The following is a 19,586-nucleotide window of genomic DNA, read 5'->3' on the forward strand; positions in this document are numbered from 1 at the left end:
TTGCTCAGGGCCTAGATCCTGAGGAGGTTGGATCAGCCCCGTGCCTCCAGCCAGCCCAAGACCCCAACTGTGGGGCCTTTGTCTGGTGGGGAAGGGGCCCCCACGTGGGGGACTGGTGCCCAGCGAGAGTGTCTGGGAGGCAATGGCCCAGAGTGGGCTCTCGTCTCTCTCTACCCCCTGAGCCCATCGTTTGCCCTCTGCCAGTCACAAAGGTTCAGAGCCCTGAGCCCAGACCCCGGTGGCCCAGCCCTCACCAGCACAGGGTCCAGAGAGGCCCCTCGCAGTGCAGAATCCCTCCAGTGCTCCCATCCTGCGGCAGCGATCGTCCAAGCTGGGGGATATGTAGAGCAGGGCATGGCGGGGAGGCCCCTTGAGAGCCAGGTTGCTCCCCACGTGGAGGGGGCCGCAGGGACCAGTGCTGGCCACCCGCTCTGGCCAGAGCACTGCACAGGGATGCAGGCCTCCACCCTGTCCACCTGGCCCTGCGTGTCCTGGAGCTGCAGGCCTCGGCCAGCACGTGGCCTGCCCCAGACTCGGCCCTCATGGGTTGGGGCAGGGAACTTCGCTGGCCTGGTCCTTGTCTGGTGCTTAGGCTGAGCGCCCAGGGCCCTTGGGCGAGGCTGAAGGTGGGGACTCCACGGAGCCCAGTGGGCAGGGTGGGCCTGCCCTGGTGAAGACCAAGACTCATGAGGGCGGCTGTGCCATAGCCATAGGCTGCCCCCCAGGGCCTCCCAGGAGGCCAGACAGGGCCGAGCCCCTGAGCCCCAGAAAGCCTGTGCACCCGAAAACTCAGTGCCTGGGGATGCTATCCACGATGACCTTTGCCCCAGAAACATGGGGCAAAGATGAGTGTGATGAGCAGCCTGGGCTTGGCCGGCTAGGCTGCCATGGAGACGGGAACAGGCGGGGCCGCAGACCCTGCCAGCCAGCCCATAAGGCTGTGCCAGCCGCACCTTCACCCCAGAAACCTTTGCTCCCCACAGCTGCTCTGAGCGTGGTTCAGCCCCATTCTGGGGTGCGCAGGGATGCGTCCCTTCCACAGCCCCAGGCTTCCCCCTGGCCCCACAGCCTGGGGCTCTGAGGCAGCGTTGGGGCCCGAGCCTTGGTCTGGGGCTCACTGAGGCCGCCCCACATCTGCTGTTGGGGACATACGCTCTCTCTTCCTGATGCCCAGGGGCCTTGCTGGGCTCCCTTGGCCCCAGAAGCACACTGGCCGAGCGTGGACACAGCGTGGGCTGGGGAGTAGACCTGGGCTGGGGCCCTGGCCATGGGTGACAAGAGCCTACCCGAGGGCACAATGGAGAGAGAGAGGGGAAGGGTCTCAGGGTCCAGAGCAGTGGCTGGGGAAGTCCTGCATGGAGGGCCGCCCCAGGCCACACCACCCCTGCCCCTCACCTCTCAGGCCCTCCCACCTCAGCCAATGAGAGGGCTTCATGTGTTCCTGAACCTTGCTCTGGGGGACCCCGGCCAGGCTGTCAGTCTCCACAGCTCATTGCAGCCTCCTCCTGAGCCGCAGGTGTCTGGTGGCCGGACATGCACCGCCTGGCCGACCGCATCCACCTGGAGGAGCTGGTCCGCATCGGCGTCCTGAGCGGCTGCGTCGACGCCATGGTCCAGGCCCACCTAGGAGCCGTATTCATGCCTCACGGGCTCGGCCACTTCCTGGGCATTGACGTGCACGACGTGGGAGGCTACCCCGAGGTCAGAGTGGACTAGGCAGCGCAAGTGGCCTGCCCGCGGGCTGCTGCAGGGCCTGGCCCTGCCCAGGGCAGGGAGGGGCTGGGTGTCGTGGGACGGGCAGCACAAGGAGGGACGGAGTGCTGGCAAGGCCCGCTGCCCCTCCTGCCCTTCACCCATTGGTTGGTCCTGGCCCAGGCTGCTGCCATGGTGTCCCCACCCTAAGGACCCTGGTGAAGGCAGGGGTGTTTCCGTGAGCTGCCTCCTCTGGTGGCCGCCTCTCCGGGACCTGGCGCGAGATGGGTGTGCTCTGCACGGTGAGCCCTGGGCTGTGCGCTGCCTGTAGTGCCTGCCCTGAAGGGTGGTAGATGGTCAGTGTGCAATGCGTGGGGTCCCTGCAGGGCAGCGGGAGCCCCAAAGCTGGGTCTTAGTGATGGGGCTGGCACTGCACCTGTCATGTCTTCCTGCCTTGGGTGTTCTTCAGAGGGGGTGATGAGGCTTCACCAGCTGGTGGCTGGCCCTGGTCCCTCCTGGGACTAGCTGAGCCCAGTGCCCCTCACAAGCCCAGCAGCAGACGCCTGCCCCTGGGCCTCCCTGGTGTGGCCAGCACGCCCCCGTGGCCTTGTCACCAGCGCTCTAGGCACCCTGGGCAGGGGAGGAGGCTCGTGTGGGCGCCTCCAGACTAGGCTTTCCCTTCCCCCTCCTGCCGACTGATCCTTGAAAGGACCACCCAGAGGGTGCTCACAGCCTTCGGGAGGCACTGCTGGGCAGGTGGCTGCAGCCTCTCCAGGCCGTGGGTGGGGGTAAGCCGGGCCCTGCCCCGGGCCGGGTGCCCACGGTGCAGGGGGCTGATTATGCAATCGGTGCACGCCCTGGGGCCCTCCAGCCACTTAGCCAAGACTAGGCTTGGCCTGTTGGCTACAGGGTATTTTGAAAGCACTAAGAACGATTTTTGGGGGGAAAAAATTGCTCAAGAGAAGCATTATTATTCAATTATTTTTTCCTCAAGTGTAAACAGTTAAATTTAGAGAAACAAAGTCAGTTTTAATTTCCTAATTTCTCTCCATCACACTGTGCACAGGGAGCCAAGAGCAGGCCCTTCCAGACATTGTTAACTGGGGTCGGTATTCATTAGTGCCAGAGCGCTTTTTTTCCACCAGAGAAAATTGGCAGCAAACTGTTTTCATCTTTTCCAGTAAGCAGCCCTTTGTGCTCACAGAGTCTATTCTTCTGACAGATAAACATTGTGGAAAAAATATGGCTTTTCCTATAAAAGTCATTTGTTTTATTTCAGGCCTAGAGACACATCTGGATCTCCTCTGCTGAGAGCCCAGTAAAAGTTGAGGCCACGTCCAGCTCTCTGCCCAGGCAGAGCCGGCATGGACCCAGCAGGGCTGAAGTCCTGGGCCAGAGGGGCTAGGGGCTCGGCCTCTCCCCTCCATGGGGTCTGCTCTCAGGCCCCATCCTTCTCCAGCCCTGCTCTGCCATTTTGGGGGCCCATGGGGCAGACTGCTGAGAGCTAATGCACTGAAGGGGTCATGGTCAGCGGGCTGGGGCAGGCGTGTCCTCCCATGCCCCCGGGATCCCTCCCATTCTCCCCTCACCCTCTGGTTTGAGTGGGGGTCCTGCAATTTTCTGGAGGGCAGCCTGTCTCTGAACAAGCTTGAGCACACCACCCCTCCCTCTACACGCCCGTGGGGCAGCTTGGCGTGGGAGGGGGAACAGAGAACAACAGGGCCTCCACCAGGGCCCTGGCTTTGACAGCCTTGGAGTGGAGAGAAGGGGATGGGCACTTAGCGGGTAGAAGGTAAGGGACAGGGAGGGGGTGCCCAGGCACAGACTTCAGATGGCCGGAGTGGGAATGTCCGGGAGCAGAAACCTGGACTCCAGCTCTGACAGGCGGCTTCTGGGAGGAGCCAGGCCCCTGCCTCGCCCACAGGCACCTCTCACCTGAGCACAGGGACCGTCCTTCCAGACCAGGCCCTAACGCGTCCCCTGCCCTCCTGCCTAGCTCCTCCAGGCACAAAGTGTTGTGGAGCTGGGTACCACACCAGGCAGGTGTCTGTGCCCACAGTATGACCCAGCAGAGGTAACAGTGCCCTGGTGACCCTCATCACCTCCATCCCAGTCTGGCTCACACCAGGTCAGGGTCCTCTGTGTGCCCCGCTGTCCCCGCCCTGACAGAGTCGCGGTCGCCGCCTTCCCGCCGGTGCCCAGCCGTGGAGGCTGAGCCAGCCTGTTTCTGGTTACCTTACATGAACCGCTAATTGAAGTCTGATGTTCTTGGCCCCTAAACAGTCAGAAATGACAGCTCCATCTCCACAGCTGAGCTTCCAGGGAAGAGGCGCGAGTGGGCAGGGCGAGCCCAGAAAGCTTGCTTGCTGCCCTTCGCTCACAGGCCTTGGCCAGGGGCCACATGGGTGCCTCAGGGGCCTGGGGAAGGCAAGGAAATTTCTGCAAGTGTCCTAGGCACCAGCTGCCCTCACAGCCCAGGCAGCTCGGCTATGTCCATGTGAGTGGACAGGCCTGGGCCGGGTGTGCGCTAGGGGAGGGGAGTGCCTCTGCAGGGAGCAGCTGCCGCTGCCACTCACCCTCCTCAGGGCTGGGAGCCGTTCCCCCCAGGGCTCAGCTGGAGGGCCCAGAGGGTGGGCAAGGCACGGGACACAGCACTTGGCCACACCCCCAGGCCATGCACACGGGGTGCGGGGTGCACGTGCATTTGTGCGCATATGCCCCGGAGCTGGTGCTGGCACGCCCATCCTGATGACAGCACCTGTCCCTCCTCCTGGAAGGCCACATGGAAAACCTGGGACTTGGCCTGGGGGAGCCCGGCCCGGCACTTCTGAGGCCAATTTCCACTTAAGCTGCCTGGAAGAGAAGACGCAGCCCGGGAGGCTCACAGCCTCCTTAAGAGCTTTTTTGGCTTCCCAGGTTTGGCTTCTGCCGTCCACCTGGCAGGAAAGGCCTGGGTGAGGGCAGCCGGACCCCCAGCCAGCCCCGTGGGCCAGCAGGGGCAGCCTGCCCTGGTGGTGCACAGGGGTGTCCACAGGGCTTCTGCAGGCAGCTCTGAGGGTAACAAGCGGCAGGCACACTCAAAATCTGGGGGGCTGGGCAGAGAGTAGAAGGTCTCGTCTAAAGAGCTTGTGGCACAGCACAGCAACGGTGAGTGGGCTGGGGCCCCCCACGGTCACAAAGCCTCCCCTGCAGCTCCAGAGAGGCCCCCCGGGGCTGGAGCCAGCCCTCCCGTGCGAAGGCCCGCGTGGCAGAGGAGGGCTTCGCGGTGTGTTTTTTTGTGCCCATCTGCCTCCCGCTGAGGCAGTGACCCTGGGCTGGAGTTGACACCCTCCTTGGTCCGTGCCAGCCTGGGAGCCGTCAGTGGGGTCCTCCTCGCCTCTCCTCTCCCCACAGGGCGTGGAGCGCATCGACGAGCCGGGCCTGCGGAGCCTGCGCACCGCTCGGCACCTGGAGCCAGGCATGGTGCTCACCGTGGAGCCAGGCATCTACTTCATCGACCACCTCCTGGACGAGGCCCTGGCTGACCCGGCCCGCGCCTGCTTCTTTAACCCTGAGGTCCTGCAGCGCTTCCGTGGTTTCGGTGGGGTGAGTGCCCATGGGCCCCAAGTCCTTGCTTGTAGAACGCCCACCACCCTGCACCCCACTGCTGCCTGTCACTTCTTTGTCGCAGGACAGGAGCCCTAGCGGGAGGAGGGACAATTTTGATTTCCGTATGTGAGAAGGACCTGGCCTGTCTTTTCTCATGGTCTGTCACGAGACAGGACAGGTGCCTGACCCCTCAACAGAAGAGACATGGATTCGTCATAACCCCTGCCCACTCCAGGGGCTCCCATCCACCTGGCAAGGTGCAAGGGACAAGGACAGGGTGGGCAGGTGGCACGAGCAGATGGCCCCATGGGAGGAGCCTTCCTCTCAGCAGTCACCCACAGAGGCCTTGAGGCCAGCCCCTTCTGTCACGGGCTGTATTGACCCCTCATTAGAAGGACTCCTCCCACCCAGGGGAGGGGCTCAGCCTGGAGCTTTCCAGTCTGACCCTCTAATCCAGCACATAAGGCCAGTTCAGAAATAATGAGTGTCTGTCGGCCTGACCCAGGTCCGCATCGAGGAGGACGTCGTGGTGACCAACAGTGGCATGGAGTTGCTGACCTGTGTGCCCCGCACGGTGGAGGAAATCGAAGCATGCATGGCAGGCCATGACAAGGCCTTTACTCCCTTCTCTGGACCAAAGTAGAGCCAGGCGGGAGTGCCCAGTGTGGCCGGCAGCCTGCCTCGCAAGCGTTTTTATTAAGCTTCTGCAAGATCACACCCTTAATCTGTTACGCTGCTTTTAACGTGCTGATTGAAAATAATCCTGTTCTTTAGTAGCAACTAAAATGTGTCTTGCTGTCATTTGTATTCTTCTGCTCAGGAAAGATACAGTTCCAGTGTTTTCTCTCAAAAATCAATATGCAGAATGGAATCTGCAATAAAAGATTTCCTAAAATGGGCCTTTGTGCACGGCTCCCTCTCTGTCCTTTATCCCTTTGCAGATGTGCACTGCACGCTTAGCCCCAGAAATGGACCTGCAGAGGTCCCGGCACTCGGGCACACAGTGGAACCGTCCTACAGCAGCCTCTGCACTGTTAAGAGGCCTTTTTGATACGGTTACTGCCTCCAAGCGAGAGTTCTGAGGGGCAGCATTACGCAGCACTTAAGGCGCATTTAAAAGTGGAGACTTGCAGAGATTCTTTGTCCTTATTTCCTTTTCATGGGGACATGCTAGCAAAGCCTGCATCCATCTGAGATGCTGCCGTCTAAGACAGCACCATGCCAAAAGTGAGCTTTCTCCCTCCTTCCATGTTCGCCAAGACCATTTGTCTCCCCTAAGTATAAGCCCACTGACCAAACTCCACTCTGAGGCGGGAAAGCCCTCCAAGGCCTGCTGGGTCTGGTCCTGGCCAATGGCAGAACACCTGTCCTTACCTTTCCTTGCTCGGTTCTCCCACAGAACTGCCCCCACCCCTGGAGCCAGCTTCTAGAATTCCATTCACCATCCCATGTTTGTCTCTTCACACTGCTCTCATCCAGTAGGTTTCTGAGCAAAGGTGAAGGGCAAATGAGAAGCAAGGACATCAGAGATGACACCATGACGGGGAGGAAAACTTTACAGCCCAAGCTAGAGACATTTTGAGAAGTCACTGAAGAGTTTAGTACAAATTGATTTCTTCCTATATAACACAAAGAATGCTTGCGATGTGGCCACATTATCAGTCTCAGTTCCAAATCACCATTTATCTTATTTGCTTCATAGATTTGTCATGCATTTTTAGGTTTTCTGCTGGTGCACAGATATATTCCCTAAGTCATTCGTGACACTGCATACTGAAACTGCCCATTTCACATAAACATTTTCTCTGATTATCAAGCAAGTAGATAAAAAAGAACATGGAGAAATCTCAATAACTAAAGGCTCTTTGTCCAAGAGGGACACCAGGAACGTAGACATGACTCTGTCTAGTCCAGGTCAGTAAGTCAGAGGGCACTCTCTGAAAGTGCACGTCTCAGGTGGCCGGTAGTAGCTACCTACTCTGCCCCACGTCTGAGAGGATGTAGCCAATGCCTGTCTCCTCCAACTCCTGCAGAAATCTGTACGGCTTCAGAAATACATTAGAGACCCTTCCGGAAAGCTGTATGTGCTAAAAGCCCTTCCAAAACCCTGGAAGGGTCTAGGTATTCATTCAGTAAATAATTGAGCATCTCCTGTGTGCCAGTGTGGTATAGAAATGTGATCCCTGCTCTCAGAGCCTGTAGCCTCCTAGGTAACACTTTGCCTTAAACGAACATGCACGAATACGTCGTCAAACACTGAAAAGCGCCATGAAAGAAAGTAACAGGACTGACCTAGAAAGCCAGGGGGCCGAGACACCAAGGGTGGAAAGTGAAAAGCAAGAGTGAGTTGAGGCATTGCAGACGTAAGGAGCTGTCCTACGGCGGCCCTGCAGCCCAAGCAGTCATGTGAGAGAAAGACTGGAGGGAAATGAAGTTGGCAAGCTCAAATGGAGCCACGTCACCAGGAGACTGGGTCTCACCCTGTGTGCAATGGGTACGAGAGAAGGTTCTGGAGAGCATGCCATGATCCAGGGAGACCAAGTCCAGGCCAGAGAGGATGACAGCTCTGCATAAAGGGGTGGGGAGATGAAGCAGACAAGTTCAAGAGACACATGGAGGAGGTAGAACGGAAAGGTGGTGATGTGAAATGGCATCTGGCTCTAAGAGCTGCCTCAAAGGGAGTGGCAAGACGGGTTATTTGGGCTGCAAAAAAGTGTAACGTGTGACTGCCTAATGACCCTGTTCTCTCCCAAGCCCACTTCTACAACCCGACACAGCTGCAAACTTGCAGGTCTAGAGCTCTGCGAGGAATAGGGGTGCTGCAGTCAAAGAACATTCAGAGTTGGTGTTCTTTGAGTATACATAAAATGCACATGAATTCTTCAGATACTCACAGGCAGTGCGAGCAGGCAGTCTAAAAGTGCTTTTACCAAAGAGCAGCCACCTTCACAAATCATCTCTATATAAAATTCTCCAAGACAAGTTATTGGATTTTAAATTACAACTAATCCCATAAAAATGAAATGGGACATACTACCCATGGAAATAATTACTGTACTACAATTTTCATTCAGATGCAATAAGTAGAAACCTATTTCCCAAGACATGAAAATAACTGAAGGATCATAGAAGAGTATCTAAATGGCATCTTCCCTTGAAACACTCAAATCAGCTTTTTGGACTCAATATTTATGAGTTTGTTTCTACAGACACTCTGGCATCACATAAATGAAGATGACATATACACTAATAATTGTATTGTTGGGGAAAAGGGCTTACTTTGACATTCCTGTCTACCTCAAAGCGTAAGAACTGACTCCCTGCCACTCTAATGGAGCTACGCACTGAGACACTAGCTGGCTGAGCAGGAACACCGGTTATTGCCTCCTCTAACAGACAGGGGACAGAGAAGACAACTGAAGAGGCACTCTATATTCAGAGAAAACCACCTTCCTATCCATTAGGGAAATCGAGACCTGGACAAACGCACCTCTGCTTGTCCCCCACCCCTGCCTTGGGCTGGGAACAGGAAAGACAGCAGGGTGTCCACGTGCTCTTCAGAGATGATTAACTTTGGACTACTTTCTTGGTATCTAACATAAAGAAACCCACAAGGAAATACAGTCATTATTCCAAAGTTCTTTTTATTTCAAATTCATTGAGAGAAATAAAATTATATTTAAAAAAATAGAGTAATCTCACAAACTGAGGAAAGCCAGGAACAAAAAGAACAAGTTAAACACTTTTTTCCTGAGAGGCAGATCTAACAGCTGTAGAATGGACTTTCTCCTTCCTAGCTTTTGTCAAACAGAACATTTTTTTCCTATTTCTAAGGCATCAAAAAGCACTCTGAGTGCTAACTGGGTTGTTCAGGTACAAAGTTTCAAGCGCTCTAATGGGGAAACATCAAAAGCTGCTATGATTTCCTTTCTTTTACTATCAAATATTAAATTATACATACTTCTACTTCCTTATGTAAATTTGAGAATTCCATACTCATGACCTGAATTTCACAAATCTGGTCATATTTTATTAAAATCTTCTTAGTAAGAATGTCCAAGGTATCTGAGCTCACATCCAGTACCTGAAAGGGGCCAGACAGCAGGAAGCGCAGCCCTGACGGCACACCCGCAGCCCAGAGCGCTCAGAAAGCACCCATGCCGGCAGTGCAGCCAGAAACTGACACTAACGCCTAATTCCTGACCCACTGGACCTGCCAGCAAAGGCAGAGCAAATCCTAAGGGTTCATACGTAACCTACAGAACAAAAGTTACAAGTCACTGGACGATCCCCAAAGCTCTAAACTTACCCATTCCCCATACTTGATTTCCCTCAGTTTTATACTGATAAATCTATCAAACTAAAAACTTGCATTCCCAAAAACACGTAAGATAGTCAAGATAATGGTGAACATTTCTGTTCTATGTATAATGACTGCCTGTGCTCAAGTTCTGATTTGCATAGGTAATAGGAAAGCTCGAATCAATTTTTCCAAGAGTTCCAATCTTGTGTTCTGATTTGAAATATTGAATACACCTAATTTCCCTAAAGCTCCTTTTCCAAGACAGTTAAGTCAATTCATATATCTGGTAATCATAAATTCCATGGGGACATCAATTTCTGAAAGACATTTTTCAGTAAATAAGAGATTAAAATGTAACACCTATTGCAGGTGCTTAAGGATTCAAGTGACCTACTGCATCTCCAATCAGGTTAATTATATAACATCAACTAGCTATTAAAGATTCAGGAGGATTCTGTGGGTATCTCTTAGTTATTCAAAACATCTATCAACCTCTACGAGTAGATGGATACTCCAACCAAAGTAAACTGGTGTTGGACCCTAATAGAAACCCCTCTCGTGTCTCCTTTCTCTACAGGGAGTTAACCCTTCCGGGACAGCGGCTCTCATGGAACAACACTGTGCTCCTGTCACATGCAGAAGGGGCTCAAGGCCTTACTAATGGCTTTACCGAGTTGGAGGGTGCTGTGACATCCTCTCCTGCCAAGAGCACAGACAGCACTCTTCCAGCAACCCAAGGGTGCAACCTGAGTTACGTCCTGTCCCAGGTCCTAGGATGAAATAGCAATGTGGCCAAAAGTGACCATGTTCAAATGAGATACCTGGTAACACAAATGTTTTAATCAGATGTGACTCAGTCTCGTCACCAGCCCAGGAACAACAACAACAAAAAAAAAAACCCACACACAAAAGCCAACAAATTTGAGCTAGAACTGTGCTAAAAAAAGTCAACAAGGACAATCAAAACTACCAACATGGATATAAGCCAGACTTTAGAATTCCCAACTTTTGTGATTGCCATTTTTCAGTCTCAACAAAAATGTCAATGTCCTGAGTTTTATCAGTATTTTCTTTCTAAAATAATTTATGGGACATAAAAGCATAGAAATGAATAAACAGAAGCAGTGGTACAAAAAGTCTGGAAGAACAGCCCACTACCTAGAAAATGTCACAAAAACAATATAAAAAGATGTATTAAAGCGAAATAAATTAAAGGTTAAACCTTACACTTTCAAGTTTTCTTAGACTATTATTTTGGGAGATGGCATGGAGTTGATGATGCATTTTTTAATAATCAGTTGGTTAAGATCAAATACTAAATGATGCTTCAGAAGAAATTTTTGCCTTTAAAAATCATGGCCCCGCTGCAAATCTCTGAACACAGGAGAAACTACCTGCTGAATTAATATTCCAGATCCTCATCAGCAGCTTGTGTGATCAAACTGTTAAGACATTTGTTTACTAACTTGGCTGTCAAAATGGTATTCAAAAAAAGGCTTACTTTACTAGCATCTACAGAAACTAAAATTTTGATACTCAAGTTTCTCTAATCCAGAGTTTTTGGGGGATTTTTTTTTTTTTTTTAGAAAACAAAATAATGCCAATCCAACATCCCAAAGGTATCTCAAAAGCATAATTCTAATATGCTTTACTTTTAGTTTTTAAAAACCTATTTGCTTCCTAAATTTATTTATATTCTTTAAGCCAACTGGCTGCATACGGCCTTGAAAATGCAATGAGGTTTCTTTACATAACCTGACATCGCCATTCAAAACCCTGTAGTTGTTGGGGAAAACAGTACTAATTATGCTAAAACAAGGTTCATGCTATGCATAAAATCACTCCAAATTACAAAGTGATTGGTTTCTATAGCCCTAAGGATTTTTAATACATAATTTAGAACAAAATCACATAGATGGCATTCAACTTTTCTTAATCCAATTAACCATATCCATTAAAACCAAGAACCTTCTGCATGACCTGCCAGTTCCCCCATTCCTTTTGTCAACCTAAAAAAGAAGCATTTCTTGGGAAGTCAGGATTTATTAAGAACATCAAGGTCCAGGGCATTTTTTTTTTTTTACCACATACCTTAAAAATTTGTTTTTTAATCCCCACAAAAATCCGTATCATTTAAAACCAGATATGCAAATTACATGGCTAACATTTTTAGCTAATCAACTCTTCAGTGCTGATCCCAGAAAACAACCCTCAGTGGATCTTTAAATAATGGAACAAGTCAACGTTCAGTCATGGATATGAGTGGTGTAGACAGTCACACCTTTGACGTTCAAGCCACAAGTTGTTCAGAAGGGGTGGGTCTACTGTCCTGCACTATCAGAATTTGTCGTCGTATTTTCAGTGCTACTGGGTTGCACATTATCTGCAAGGTTGTGTGCATGCTCGAGAAACAAATCTTTCAGTACACTTAATTCCTTAGTCAGCAATTTAATTTTTGCTTCCAACCGTTCATTCTCTTCTTTGAGCTGATTCACTCTCTGCAGTGTATCCTGTGCTTTCTGCTTGCTTTTCAACCGGCTCTTTTTCACAGCCATGTTGTTCCTCTCTCTGCGTTGACGGTACTCGTCACTGTTTCGATCCATGGGCGAACTCTTTTTGCTTTGCTTGCTTGGAGGCGCAGCTTTGCCTCCTCCCCCAGGGCCAGCAGGCACCAGCTGAGGAACCTGCTGTAGGCCGCTGGCATGAGCCTGAGTATGAATAACACTTATCCCGTTCACTCCTGGAGTACTGCTCTGCTGCGCTATCTTGCTCATTTGGGCACTCTCCCTTGCCAACAACAGGTAGAAATGAGGGCAAGATGTCAATGGTTTCCACGCTAAACTGCCAAGAAATCTTCACATGTACCTAGTTAAAAAATAAATTGCATTAAAATATTTGAAATGACAAGATCAAATGAGATTAAACTTGCATGTACCTAATAGCAGGCCAACATTAACTGATTATGCTGAGAAAAGACTACAGCAACTGGCAACCGTTCCAATGTTTCAGAAGTCAAAAGCATTTAATTTAGAAAGTTAAGTTAGCACAGCAGCACCATAAGGCCAAATTCAGCCCACCTGAATCCCTGAGGGTACCACCCATCTGTGACTGTTATCAAAAATGGGAGGAAAAATAAAAGAATAGCACTAATTAGGTAGCATATATGAATAGCACTTGGCAATCTGCCAGAGAGAAATTTTGAGATGTTTGGGTTAAACATGGAAAAGCTGAGTTCAATTATGATAGAAGAGACACCTGCAATGAAAAGGAGAAAAAAGTTTCAATTGTTGGTTCAAGTCAAGACTAGAATGCTGGACCAGAGTCCCCAGCCTCCCACACTCCTCAGGAATACTGCACTATGATCTCTGCATGTTCCTTATTCCAATATGCAGAGTGAGTCATCAAGGACTTGACTTTTCTCCCAGAGCATATCTTTATGGGATATTTTGAAAAAAATGTTTTTCTGCTGTTCTTATTTTTTTAATGACCTCAAATGATAGTACTGTACAGAGATTTCCTAAGTCAGTTTCTTAGATCATATTATTAGGAGCTCTGAGACACCCAATTTGCTTCCCTGTCCCACAACGCTTCTAATCATGTTTTTTTCTTCTTGACATGATTAATAAACACATCTAAACACAGTCAACCTGAAACCACACGGAAAGAAACAAAAGCCCTAATGATGCATCCAAGGAAGCCCAAGTACTCGAACTCAGGCTAGACAAAGAGCCTGAGCAGCTGCAGTGCCCGCACCCCCTCACACTGCTGAGGGAGCTCAGAGCAGATGCCAATTCTGAAGTATTACTGTAGTGCTGCTTGTAGAAATGAGGTCACATTTTCAGAAACTAGTCATATTCAGATTACTTTGAATCCAACTAGGTCGCTACAATTGCCTCAAGATGTGTCAAAAGCATATCTATCCTATAATCACGAGGCCACTTCAGGACATACTGACTACAATGAGTGAACCATGTCTACCAAGAAGTCATAGCACTCTTGGAAATTTAGAAAGCAGTGTTATGAACCATAAAACTATTCTGTTCTCTTTTCACAAAACTGCTAAAACTACATCAGTGGAAAAAACCTGGAGCTGAAATGCCTCAAATGAGTATATCTCACATTTCTTAAGAAAAGCTCAGTTAGTAAACACTAGTAGCTTCACCCAAACCTTTAGCCAGGCATTTCTGTATAAACACTGTTTATTGGTCTGCTTTTATAAAATGCTTTTAAAAAGTGCATATATCATTACTTTCAATTGGTTTTAAAGCCATGCAGGCAGCCCTGAGCTCTAGTGGGTCATCTGTTCTCACTCCAGTACTCAGGCAAGACAGAAAGCTTCCTTCCAAACCGTGATGGAGATCCACTCCAAGTCTATCTATCTTCAGTAATGGACATTTCACAATTTCTCTTGATAATTTATTCTGTTGCCTATTTTTTCTTCCAGTTAAAAAGTGGCAGTTCAGTATTAATTTGAACCACCCTTACTACTAATAATGTTGGTGGCCATCTACATTATTGCTTATCTATTTGGTGTAAAGTGAAGATGAGTGTTTTACCCAATTTTTAAGAACTTGTTTAATTTAATACCTCTCCTGGGATCGTCTCAACAATCATGATCATATTCATCTTATTTATCTTCTTTATTTTTCATATACCAATTACGTTTTTAGTCTTTAAAGCTAATCTCTACAGTCAACTCAGAGATAACAAAGATCCAGAGAAGCACAGAACAGGAACCAGGTCAATCCTTGTCTTGGCTCTGGCTTGCCCTTTCACTCTGGACACATCCCTTCCCTTCTGTGGGCCTCCATCTCCTCATCTGCAAATGAGGGCTGCTGACTGGTAAGAGGCCTTCTGACTCGGACAATACACCATGAACTTCAGTCACTAAAATCTCATATGACAGGCCCCAAATTCAGTGATATGCATGCCTGTTTTTGTACCCAAAGACACAGGAATACGGAAGGGCTCTTTTACCTCAGTCTGACTCATCTTGCCAAGGTACTAGGCTGAATACAGTAGGCGAGGTTTCGAAAATGAGCCCTCTGGCTTGAAAAATAAAGAGTACTCATCAAACTGGTAAAAATATAAGGGGACTTGCAGATAATACAAAATACTCTTGGAGATAATAAACTTACAGATAATAAAAATGTTAAAAAAAAAAAAAAAAAAAGTTCTTCAACCAAAGACAAGCCAAGAAAGTAGCTCTTAAAGTGAAGAGATAGCCATAAAGGAACATGAACCAAGTACAGGGGGTCAAGGAGCTAAGTCGTCTAAAAGACTTAACTCCACATAGATTATCAATTTGGTTTTTACATTGAGCAAATAGTTGCCTCCAAAAGTTACACATTGTACAGTTTACACTGTCATTTGTGCTTCTGTTCCTTCCACAAACATTTAGTGAGCACCTCCAGTGAGCAAAAAAATAAGTTTATTTCAAATCTGTGTATTCAACCCTAAATGAAAGTCTGGCTACTATGGGGACAAATACTATTCCAAAGTTCAGTCCACAGGAAGCAGGGTGGCACCCAGTTTCCTTGCAGGTGAATCATTCAAGCAGGAAGCAGTAGAAAAACTGAAGAGCAGTAGTTCTCAAAGTGTGGTCCCTGGACCAGCAGCAGCATCATTTGGGAACTTGTTTGAAGTGCAAATTCTCAGGCTGGCCAAGACCTAGGAATGAGGAGCTCTAGGAACAGGGCTAAGCAATCTTGTTTTAATGGGACCTCCAAGTGATTCTGATGACACTGAAGTTTGGGCACCACTGCTACACATTAACAATGGATCTTAAGAAAGGCCTGAGTGGGTAACATTTTTTTTAATTCAAATTTCTTAATCTGAGTAATGTTCATGCAAATCAAGAACACACTGAAAACTCAGAATGTTAGAATGAGTAAAACAAAATCAAATTTTTCTCAAATTTCATTTGAGAAAATAAACCTGTCAAGAATTTTCCTAACCCTCTTTATTTTTTTCACATATGTACAGATATTCTTCCCCCAGCCCCCCAAAATAAATTTTTCACTCTAATTTCCTCAGTGAAGATCTACATTCCAAAATATTCATAGATGTTTCTCCCTTGCTCCAAATCTGTTCAATCATTAGTATCTGACAATTCTACCTACCTTCCCGCCCCCCAGAAAAACATCCACCATCCCTCTCCATCCCATTGCCACAGAATTACCTCAGGCTGACATCATCTCTCAGGGGCGCTAATCTCCTCTGGTTTAGCAGTGTTCCCTCCAACCACTGTCTCCAGAGCAATCTAGCACTCAAACCTGAGTGTGTCACACCCTCTTGCTGAAAAGTCTTCTGTGGCTCAGGCATAGAGGATCAAATCCAAGGTGTTAACCTCTCTCTAGCCTCTGCTCCCTTATACTTCACACCTCAATGATACTAAACCATTATCAGTCCCCTAAATGGTCTGTGCTTTCTGTTTTCTTTGTGCTTCTGTCCAATTTTCTTCTGTCCCCAGTTTCTTTGTCAATGCCAGCTCTACAGTGTATCTCCCTGTAGACTAAGCTGGAGGCAGGACTCTCGTCTTCGCCACATGCCCAGCATCTAGTGCAGAGCTAGGTGTATATAGTGGTGCTCAACAAAGATTTGCTGAATACAGGCTCAAAAGCCTAAGAGAAAACATTTATTTTTATAAATGTCATATAAAAATGAGACTCTCTAGCATTGAAATCTCTTAAAACAACAGCAATTAAATCAAAAGAGTGTTACTAAGATATTATGGTCTTGCTACCTAAAGTTTTTGGTCTTTCTTAAAAGTGTACAGAAAAATAAAAATAAGTTCCATTTGCTATTAAGTCCCTAGTCTGTACAGTGAACATCATTCTTGTCTGGTCTTTGCTTCATTTCAGTTTAGAACCTTTATTTTCTACTTAGCCCAGTTATGTTCTCCAATTAATAACCTCAAGTTCTTAGGCATGTATGCCAGGATCTGACAACTCTGTACTACAAGTGAAGTCAAGGTAAGCAAAGTCAACAGACACCCAAACGAGGAGGATTTCTATTTAGTTGCCACTGCTTGCTTCATGACCCAAAACAGGGGTCCATGAAGGAGGGTACATCCCTTCAGGGAATACATTAAGTGGTCCACTGGAGTATGAGAAAAAAATGTACATTCAGCTTTTTTTAATGTCATCTTTCTACTTTTGGTGTGATTTATAACATACAAAAAAAATAATACACACACATTGTTTATAAATATACGTTAGGAGGTCATGGTCAATTTTTATTTTTATTTTTATTTTTTTTTACTGACACGGCTGGAAAGCCAAAAAGGTAGAAGATCAATGTACCTACCAGTACGAGAACCCACAGAAGCACCTCCTCCCAAAAATACACAATAAACCTGGAATTGTGACTTCCTGCATTTACCATTACTGTGATCAGGTGAGGCAAGCTTAGGCCATAAGACCATATTCAGCCCCATGAGGTCCTATTTGTCTTTACCAGGGACTCATCACTTGCTGTTTAAATCTCTTGGGATGAAACCACCTGTCCATGATCAGACAACCTTGCTAACAGTCATGATGTACTCTTGAGAATTTAAAGCATAATCTGAAAAATGAAGTTTTGTTTCCACCTATGTTTTTAGGGATATTAAAAAGGACTGAATCAGCTAAGTGCAGCCACCAGAAGCAGGAATCAAGAAACTGAAAAATTCTTCAGCTCACTAGCATCCTATAACTATTTAACCTTGTTTACCGTAAGTTTTTCCAGAAACAGAGAATCAACTTTCAGAAGAGCTTATCCCAAATACTACTCGAACGGTAATAGCTGACCAGATTTTAACTTTTAAGTATCAAGAACTTTTAGATGCAGAATTTCTTAGTAAAGCAAGCCCTTATAGTATTTTATTGCCAAAATTTCTCTCGGAGTTACATATCCTATCTGAACTAAAAGACAATCTCTTCAAATAACGATGTGACAGAGCGTAGGACCGACTGAGTGTGGGCTCCGAGGAAGAACTACCAATTTTTGTGCAACCCACCAATGTTAAAATCTTTCTCGAAGTGACACATTTTAAGATGCCAGATTCCAGCAGAAACCTCAGGAGGCAAACCACATACTTAAACCTTCCGTAGAATAGAAACATACAAGCTTACCTGTAGGGACATTCTATCCTTCCCCCCAAACACGCATGTCCATCCTCTCCATCTAGACACCTCTGCGAGCTATTCTCCCGTGTTTCCCTCCAACCGTGCTAACGAGGCGCTGCATCTCTCGCCCTCCTGTTTCCTATTCACCCGTGGGTGCTGCACGTTCATCTATCCTAAGTTCAACAGTGAATTGCAGGATATTCAAATTACAGCCCCAGAAGAAAGCATATTATTATTTCTGTAAAGTCTTGTATTTAAAAAGCAACTTCTTCCCCTCACTACTTGCTCCTTCTAGTACCTTCTGAACACAATTCCCGACCAGCCCGCATCGAGCGGCTTCGTGGGGGCAGGATCTATCCTACGTGCCACTAAAGTGGGATACGGTCCCCCTTCTGCTATTCTGGGAACACCCTTTATCCCCAGAGGCCAATACGAGCCCCGTCACAGCCGCACGGCACGCAGGGCCGACTTCCGGAGGGGCACACCTCGGCTCCCTCCCGTCCGGGCCGGCAGCGAGGGGCGCCCGGGGAGCGCGGGGGTCGGCGGGCGGCGCGGCGGCGCTGGGCCGCGGCCAGGAATGAGCTCAGCGGCCCCGCCGGGTGTTGCCGGCAGGTTGCATCAGACGCCGCGCGGGGCCGGCCCCCTCGGGCCGGGCCGGGTCTCCTCGGGCCAGGCCCAAGCGCACGCAAGCGGCCGGCTCCGCCGCGGCCTCCTCCTCCCCGTCAGCTCTCCCGCCCGGCCGCCCGCCCGCCCTCGACCTCCTTACCTGCGCCTCCAGCCCGCCCGCCCCCAGGCGGCCTCCACTCCGAGCGGCCCCGCGCGCCGCGGCCCAACCCGAGCCAGGCGTAGTACCCTGCGAGTCACCGAGGACAAGCGACGGTTACGAAACCGGCAGCCTCCGCCCGTTCCGCCGCCGCCGCCACCGGCTTCCCCTCCTCGCCGGGGCCGCGCGCGCTGCCGCCGCCGCGTCAAAGACCAATGGGAGCGCCGGCCTGCAGGCGACGCGCCCGCCCCTCGCGACAGGCAGCGCCGCCAGCCAATCGCGGGCGGTCTGGCTGCGGGAGGCGGGCACGTGGCGGAGGCGTCGACCACGGCGCAGCGGGGTGGGCGGATGTGGCGGGAGGTGAAGGTCTGCCTGGGCGCCGCCCGGGGTTCCTGCGCCGTTGGAGCGGGGCTGCGGCCCGGAGCTGTGGAGACCCGCGGCGAGAAAGGGTCTGTCAACGTTGGAGGCAACACCTGTCTTTGGAAAGCACCGTTTCCTGAGGTGGTGTTTTGAATCAGCGGTTCCTGTTTTGGTTTCCCCACGGCCTCGGGGAGCCCCCTCGGCGTCCTCACGGGGACAGTTTCCCGGGACGTGGGGCACCCAACGGGCCCGCGCCCTCGGAGGGAGCCTGCAGAGAAGGCCTGGACCTCACAGCCGTGAAGGCAACTGCAAACTTGTTAAAAAACGAACGAAGCAAAATCTTCCCAACGTAGTATTGATGTCACGTTGGCGGACACTGCGGACTGTGGTTCGCTGAAACGGGGAAACGAATGGAATTTCCATGATCGATTCCCCTGTGCTGTCTTCCAGATTGAGATGTGATCTCCAAAAATGAATGGCAATCCCGCTTTATTTATCCAAGATAATTCACAGGCGGATCTGAAAGCGCTTTAAAACCAGGAAGCAGTGTGCTGGGTAGAGGACAGAGCCGGCGATAGGTTTGATTGCTTCCTCTTGAGCAACTCCTGTTGTCCAAAAAATAGAGTCTTTGAAAGAGGAAACGTTTCTTCATCGCCCAGGCCATGGCACCAGCTCTGTGCATAGGACTGTTTCGAGGAATCATAAAGAGATGATAAAACATTTGCAAAAAATAAAGTAAAAATAAAAAGGGCTGCAACTAAAAGTGAACCAC

At 49.5% G+C, this 19,586-nt stretch overlaps 2 protein-coding genes across 11 annotated transcripts in view; one reads left to right on the plus strand and one right to left on the minus strand.

Annotated features, from left to right (window-relative positions):
- PEPD (peptidase D) overlaps positions 1 to 6,179 on the plus strand; it is a 118,045-nt gene extending 111,866 nt beyond the window's left edge. For 4 of the 9 annotated variants that reach the window (XM_087421831.1, XM_087421832.1, XM_087421830.1 and 1 more), the window contains 4 exons: positions 1,517 to 1,701; positions 5,086 to 5,277; positions 5,454 to 5,537; positions 5,786 to 6,179. In XM_087421831.1, coding sequence (XP_087277957.1) covers positions 1,517 to 1,701; positions 5,086 to 5,277; positions 5,454 to 5,537; positions 5,786 to 5,923 — 599 coding nt within the window. In that variant the 3' untranslated portion in view covers positions 5,924 to 6,179. Of the gene's footprint in view, positions 1 to 1,516; positions 1,702 to 5,085; positions 5,278 to 5,453; positions 5,538 to 5,785 lie in introns of those variants that run through there. The other 5 variants (XM_087421835.1, XM_087421833.1, XM_014794740.2 and 2 more) reach the window with 3 other exon arrangements.
- Positions 6,180 to 8,907: 2,728 nt separating this feature from the next.
- On the minus strand, positions 8,908 to 18,600 carry CEBPG (CCAAT enhancer binding protein gamma). 2 transcript variants are annotated; one of them, XM_004439779.3, is made up of 2 exons: positions 18,458 to 18,600; positions 8,908 to 12,448 (listed from the first exon to the last, which is right to left on the minus strand). In XM_004439779.3, the coding sequence occupies exon 2, from the start codon at positions 12,355 to 12,357 to the stop codon at positions 11,905 to 11,907; it is 453 nt and encodes a 150-aa protein (XP_004439836.1). In that variant the 5' UTR covers positions 12,358 to 12,448; positions 18,458 to 18,600; the 3' UTR covers positions 8,908 to 11,904. The 2 variants fall into 2 exon arrangements, with proteins under 2 accessions (XP_004439836.1, XP_087277962.1); XM_087421836.1 differs by lacking the exon at positions 18,458 to 18,600 and adding an exon at positions 17,698 to 18,145.
- Between the last annotated feature and the right edge of the window lie 986 nt (positions 18,601 to 19,586).

The sequence above is a fragment of the Ceratotherium simum genome, chromosome 33 (assembly GCF_057802395.1).
Source record: "Ceratotherium simum simum isolate JZ-2026a chromosome 33, ASM5780239v1, whole genome shotgun sequence".
Classification (NCBI taxonomy): domain Eukaryota; kingdom Metazoa; phylum Chordata; class Mammalia; order Perissodactyla; family Rhinocerotidae; genus Ceratotherium; species Ceratotherium simum.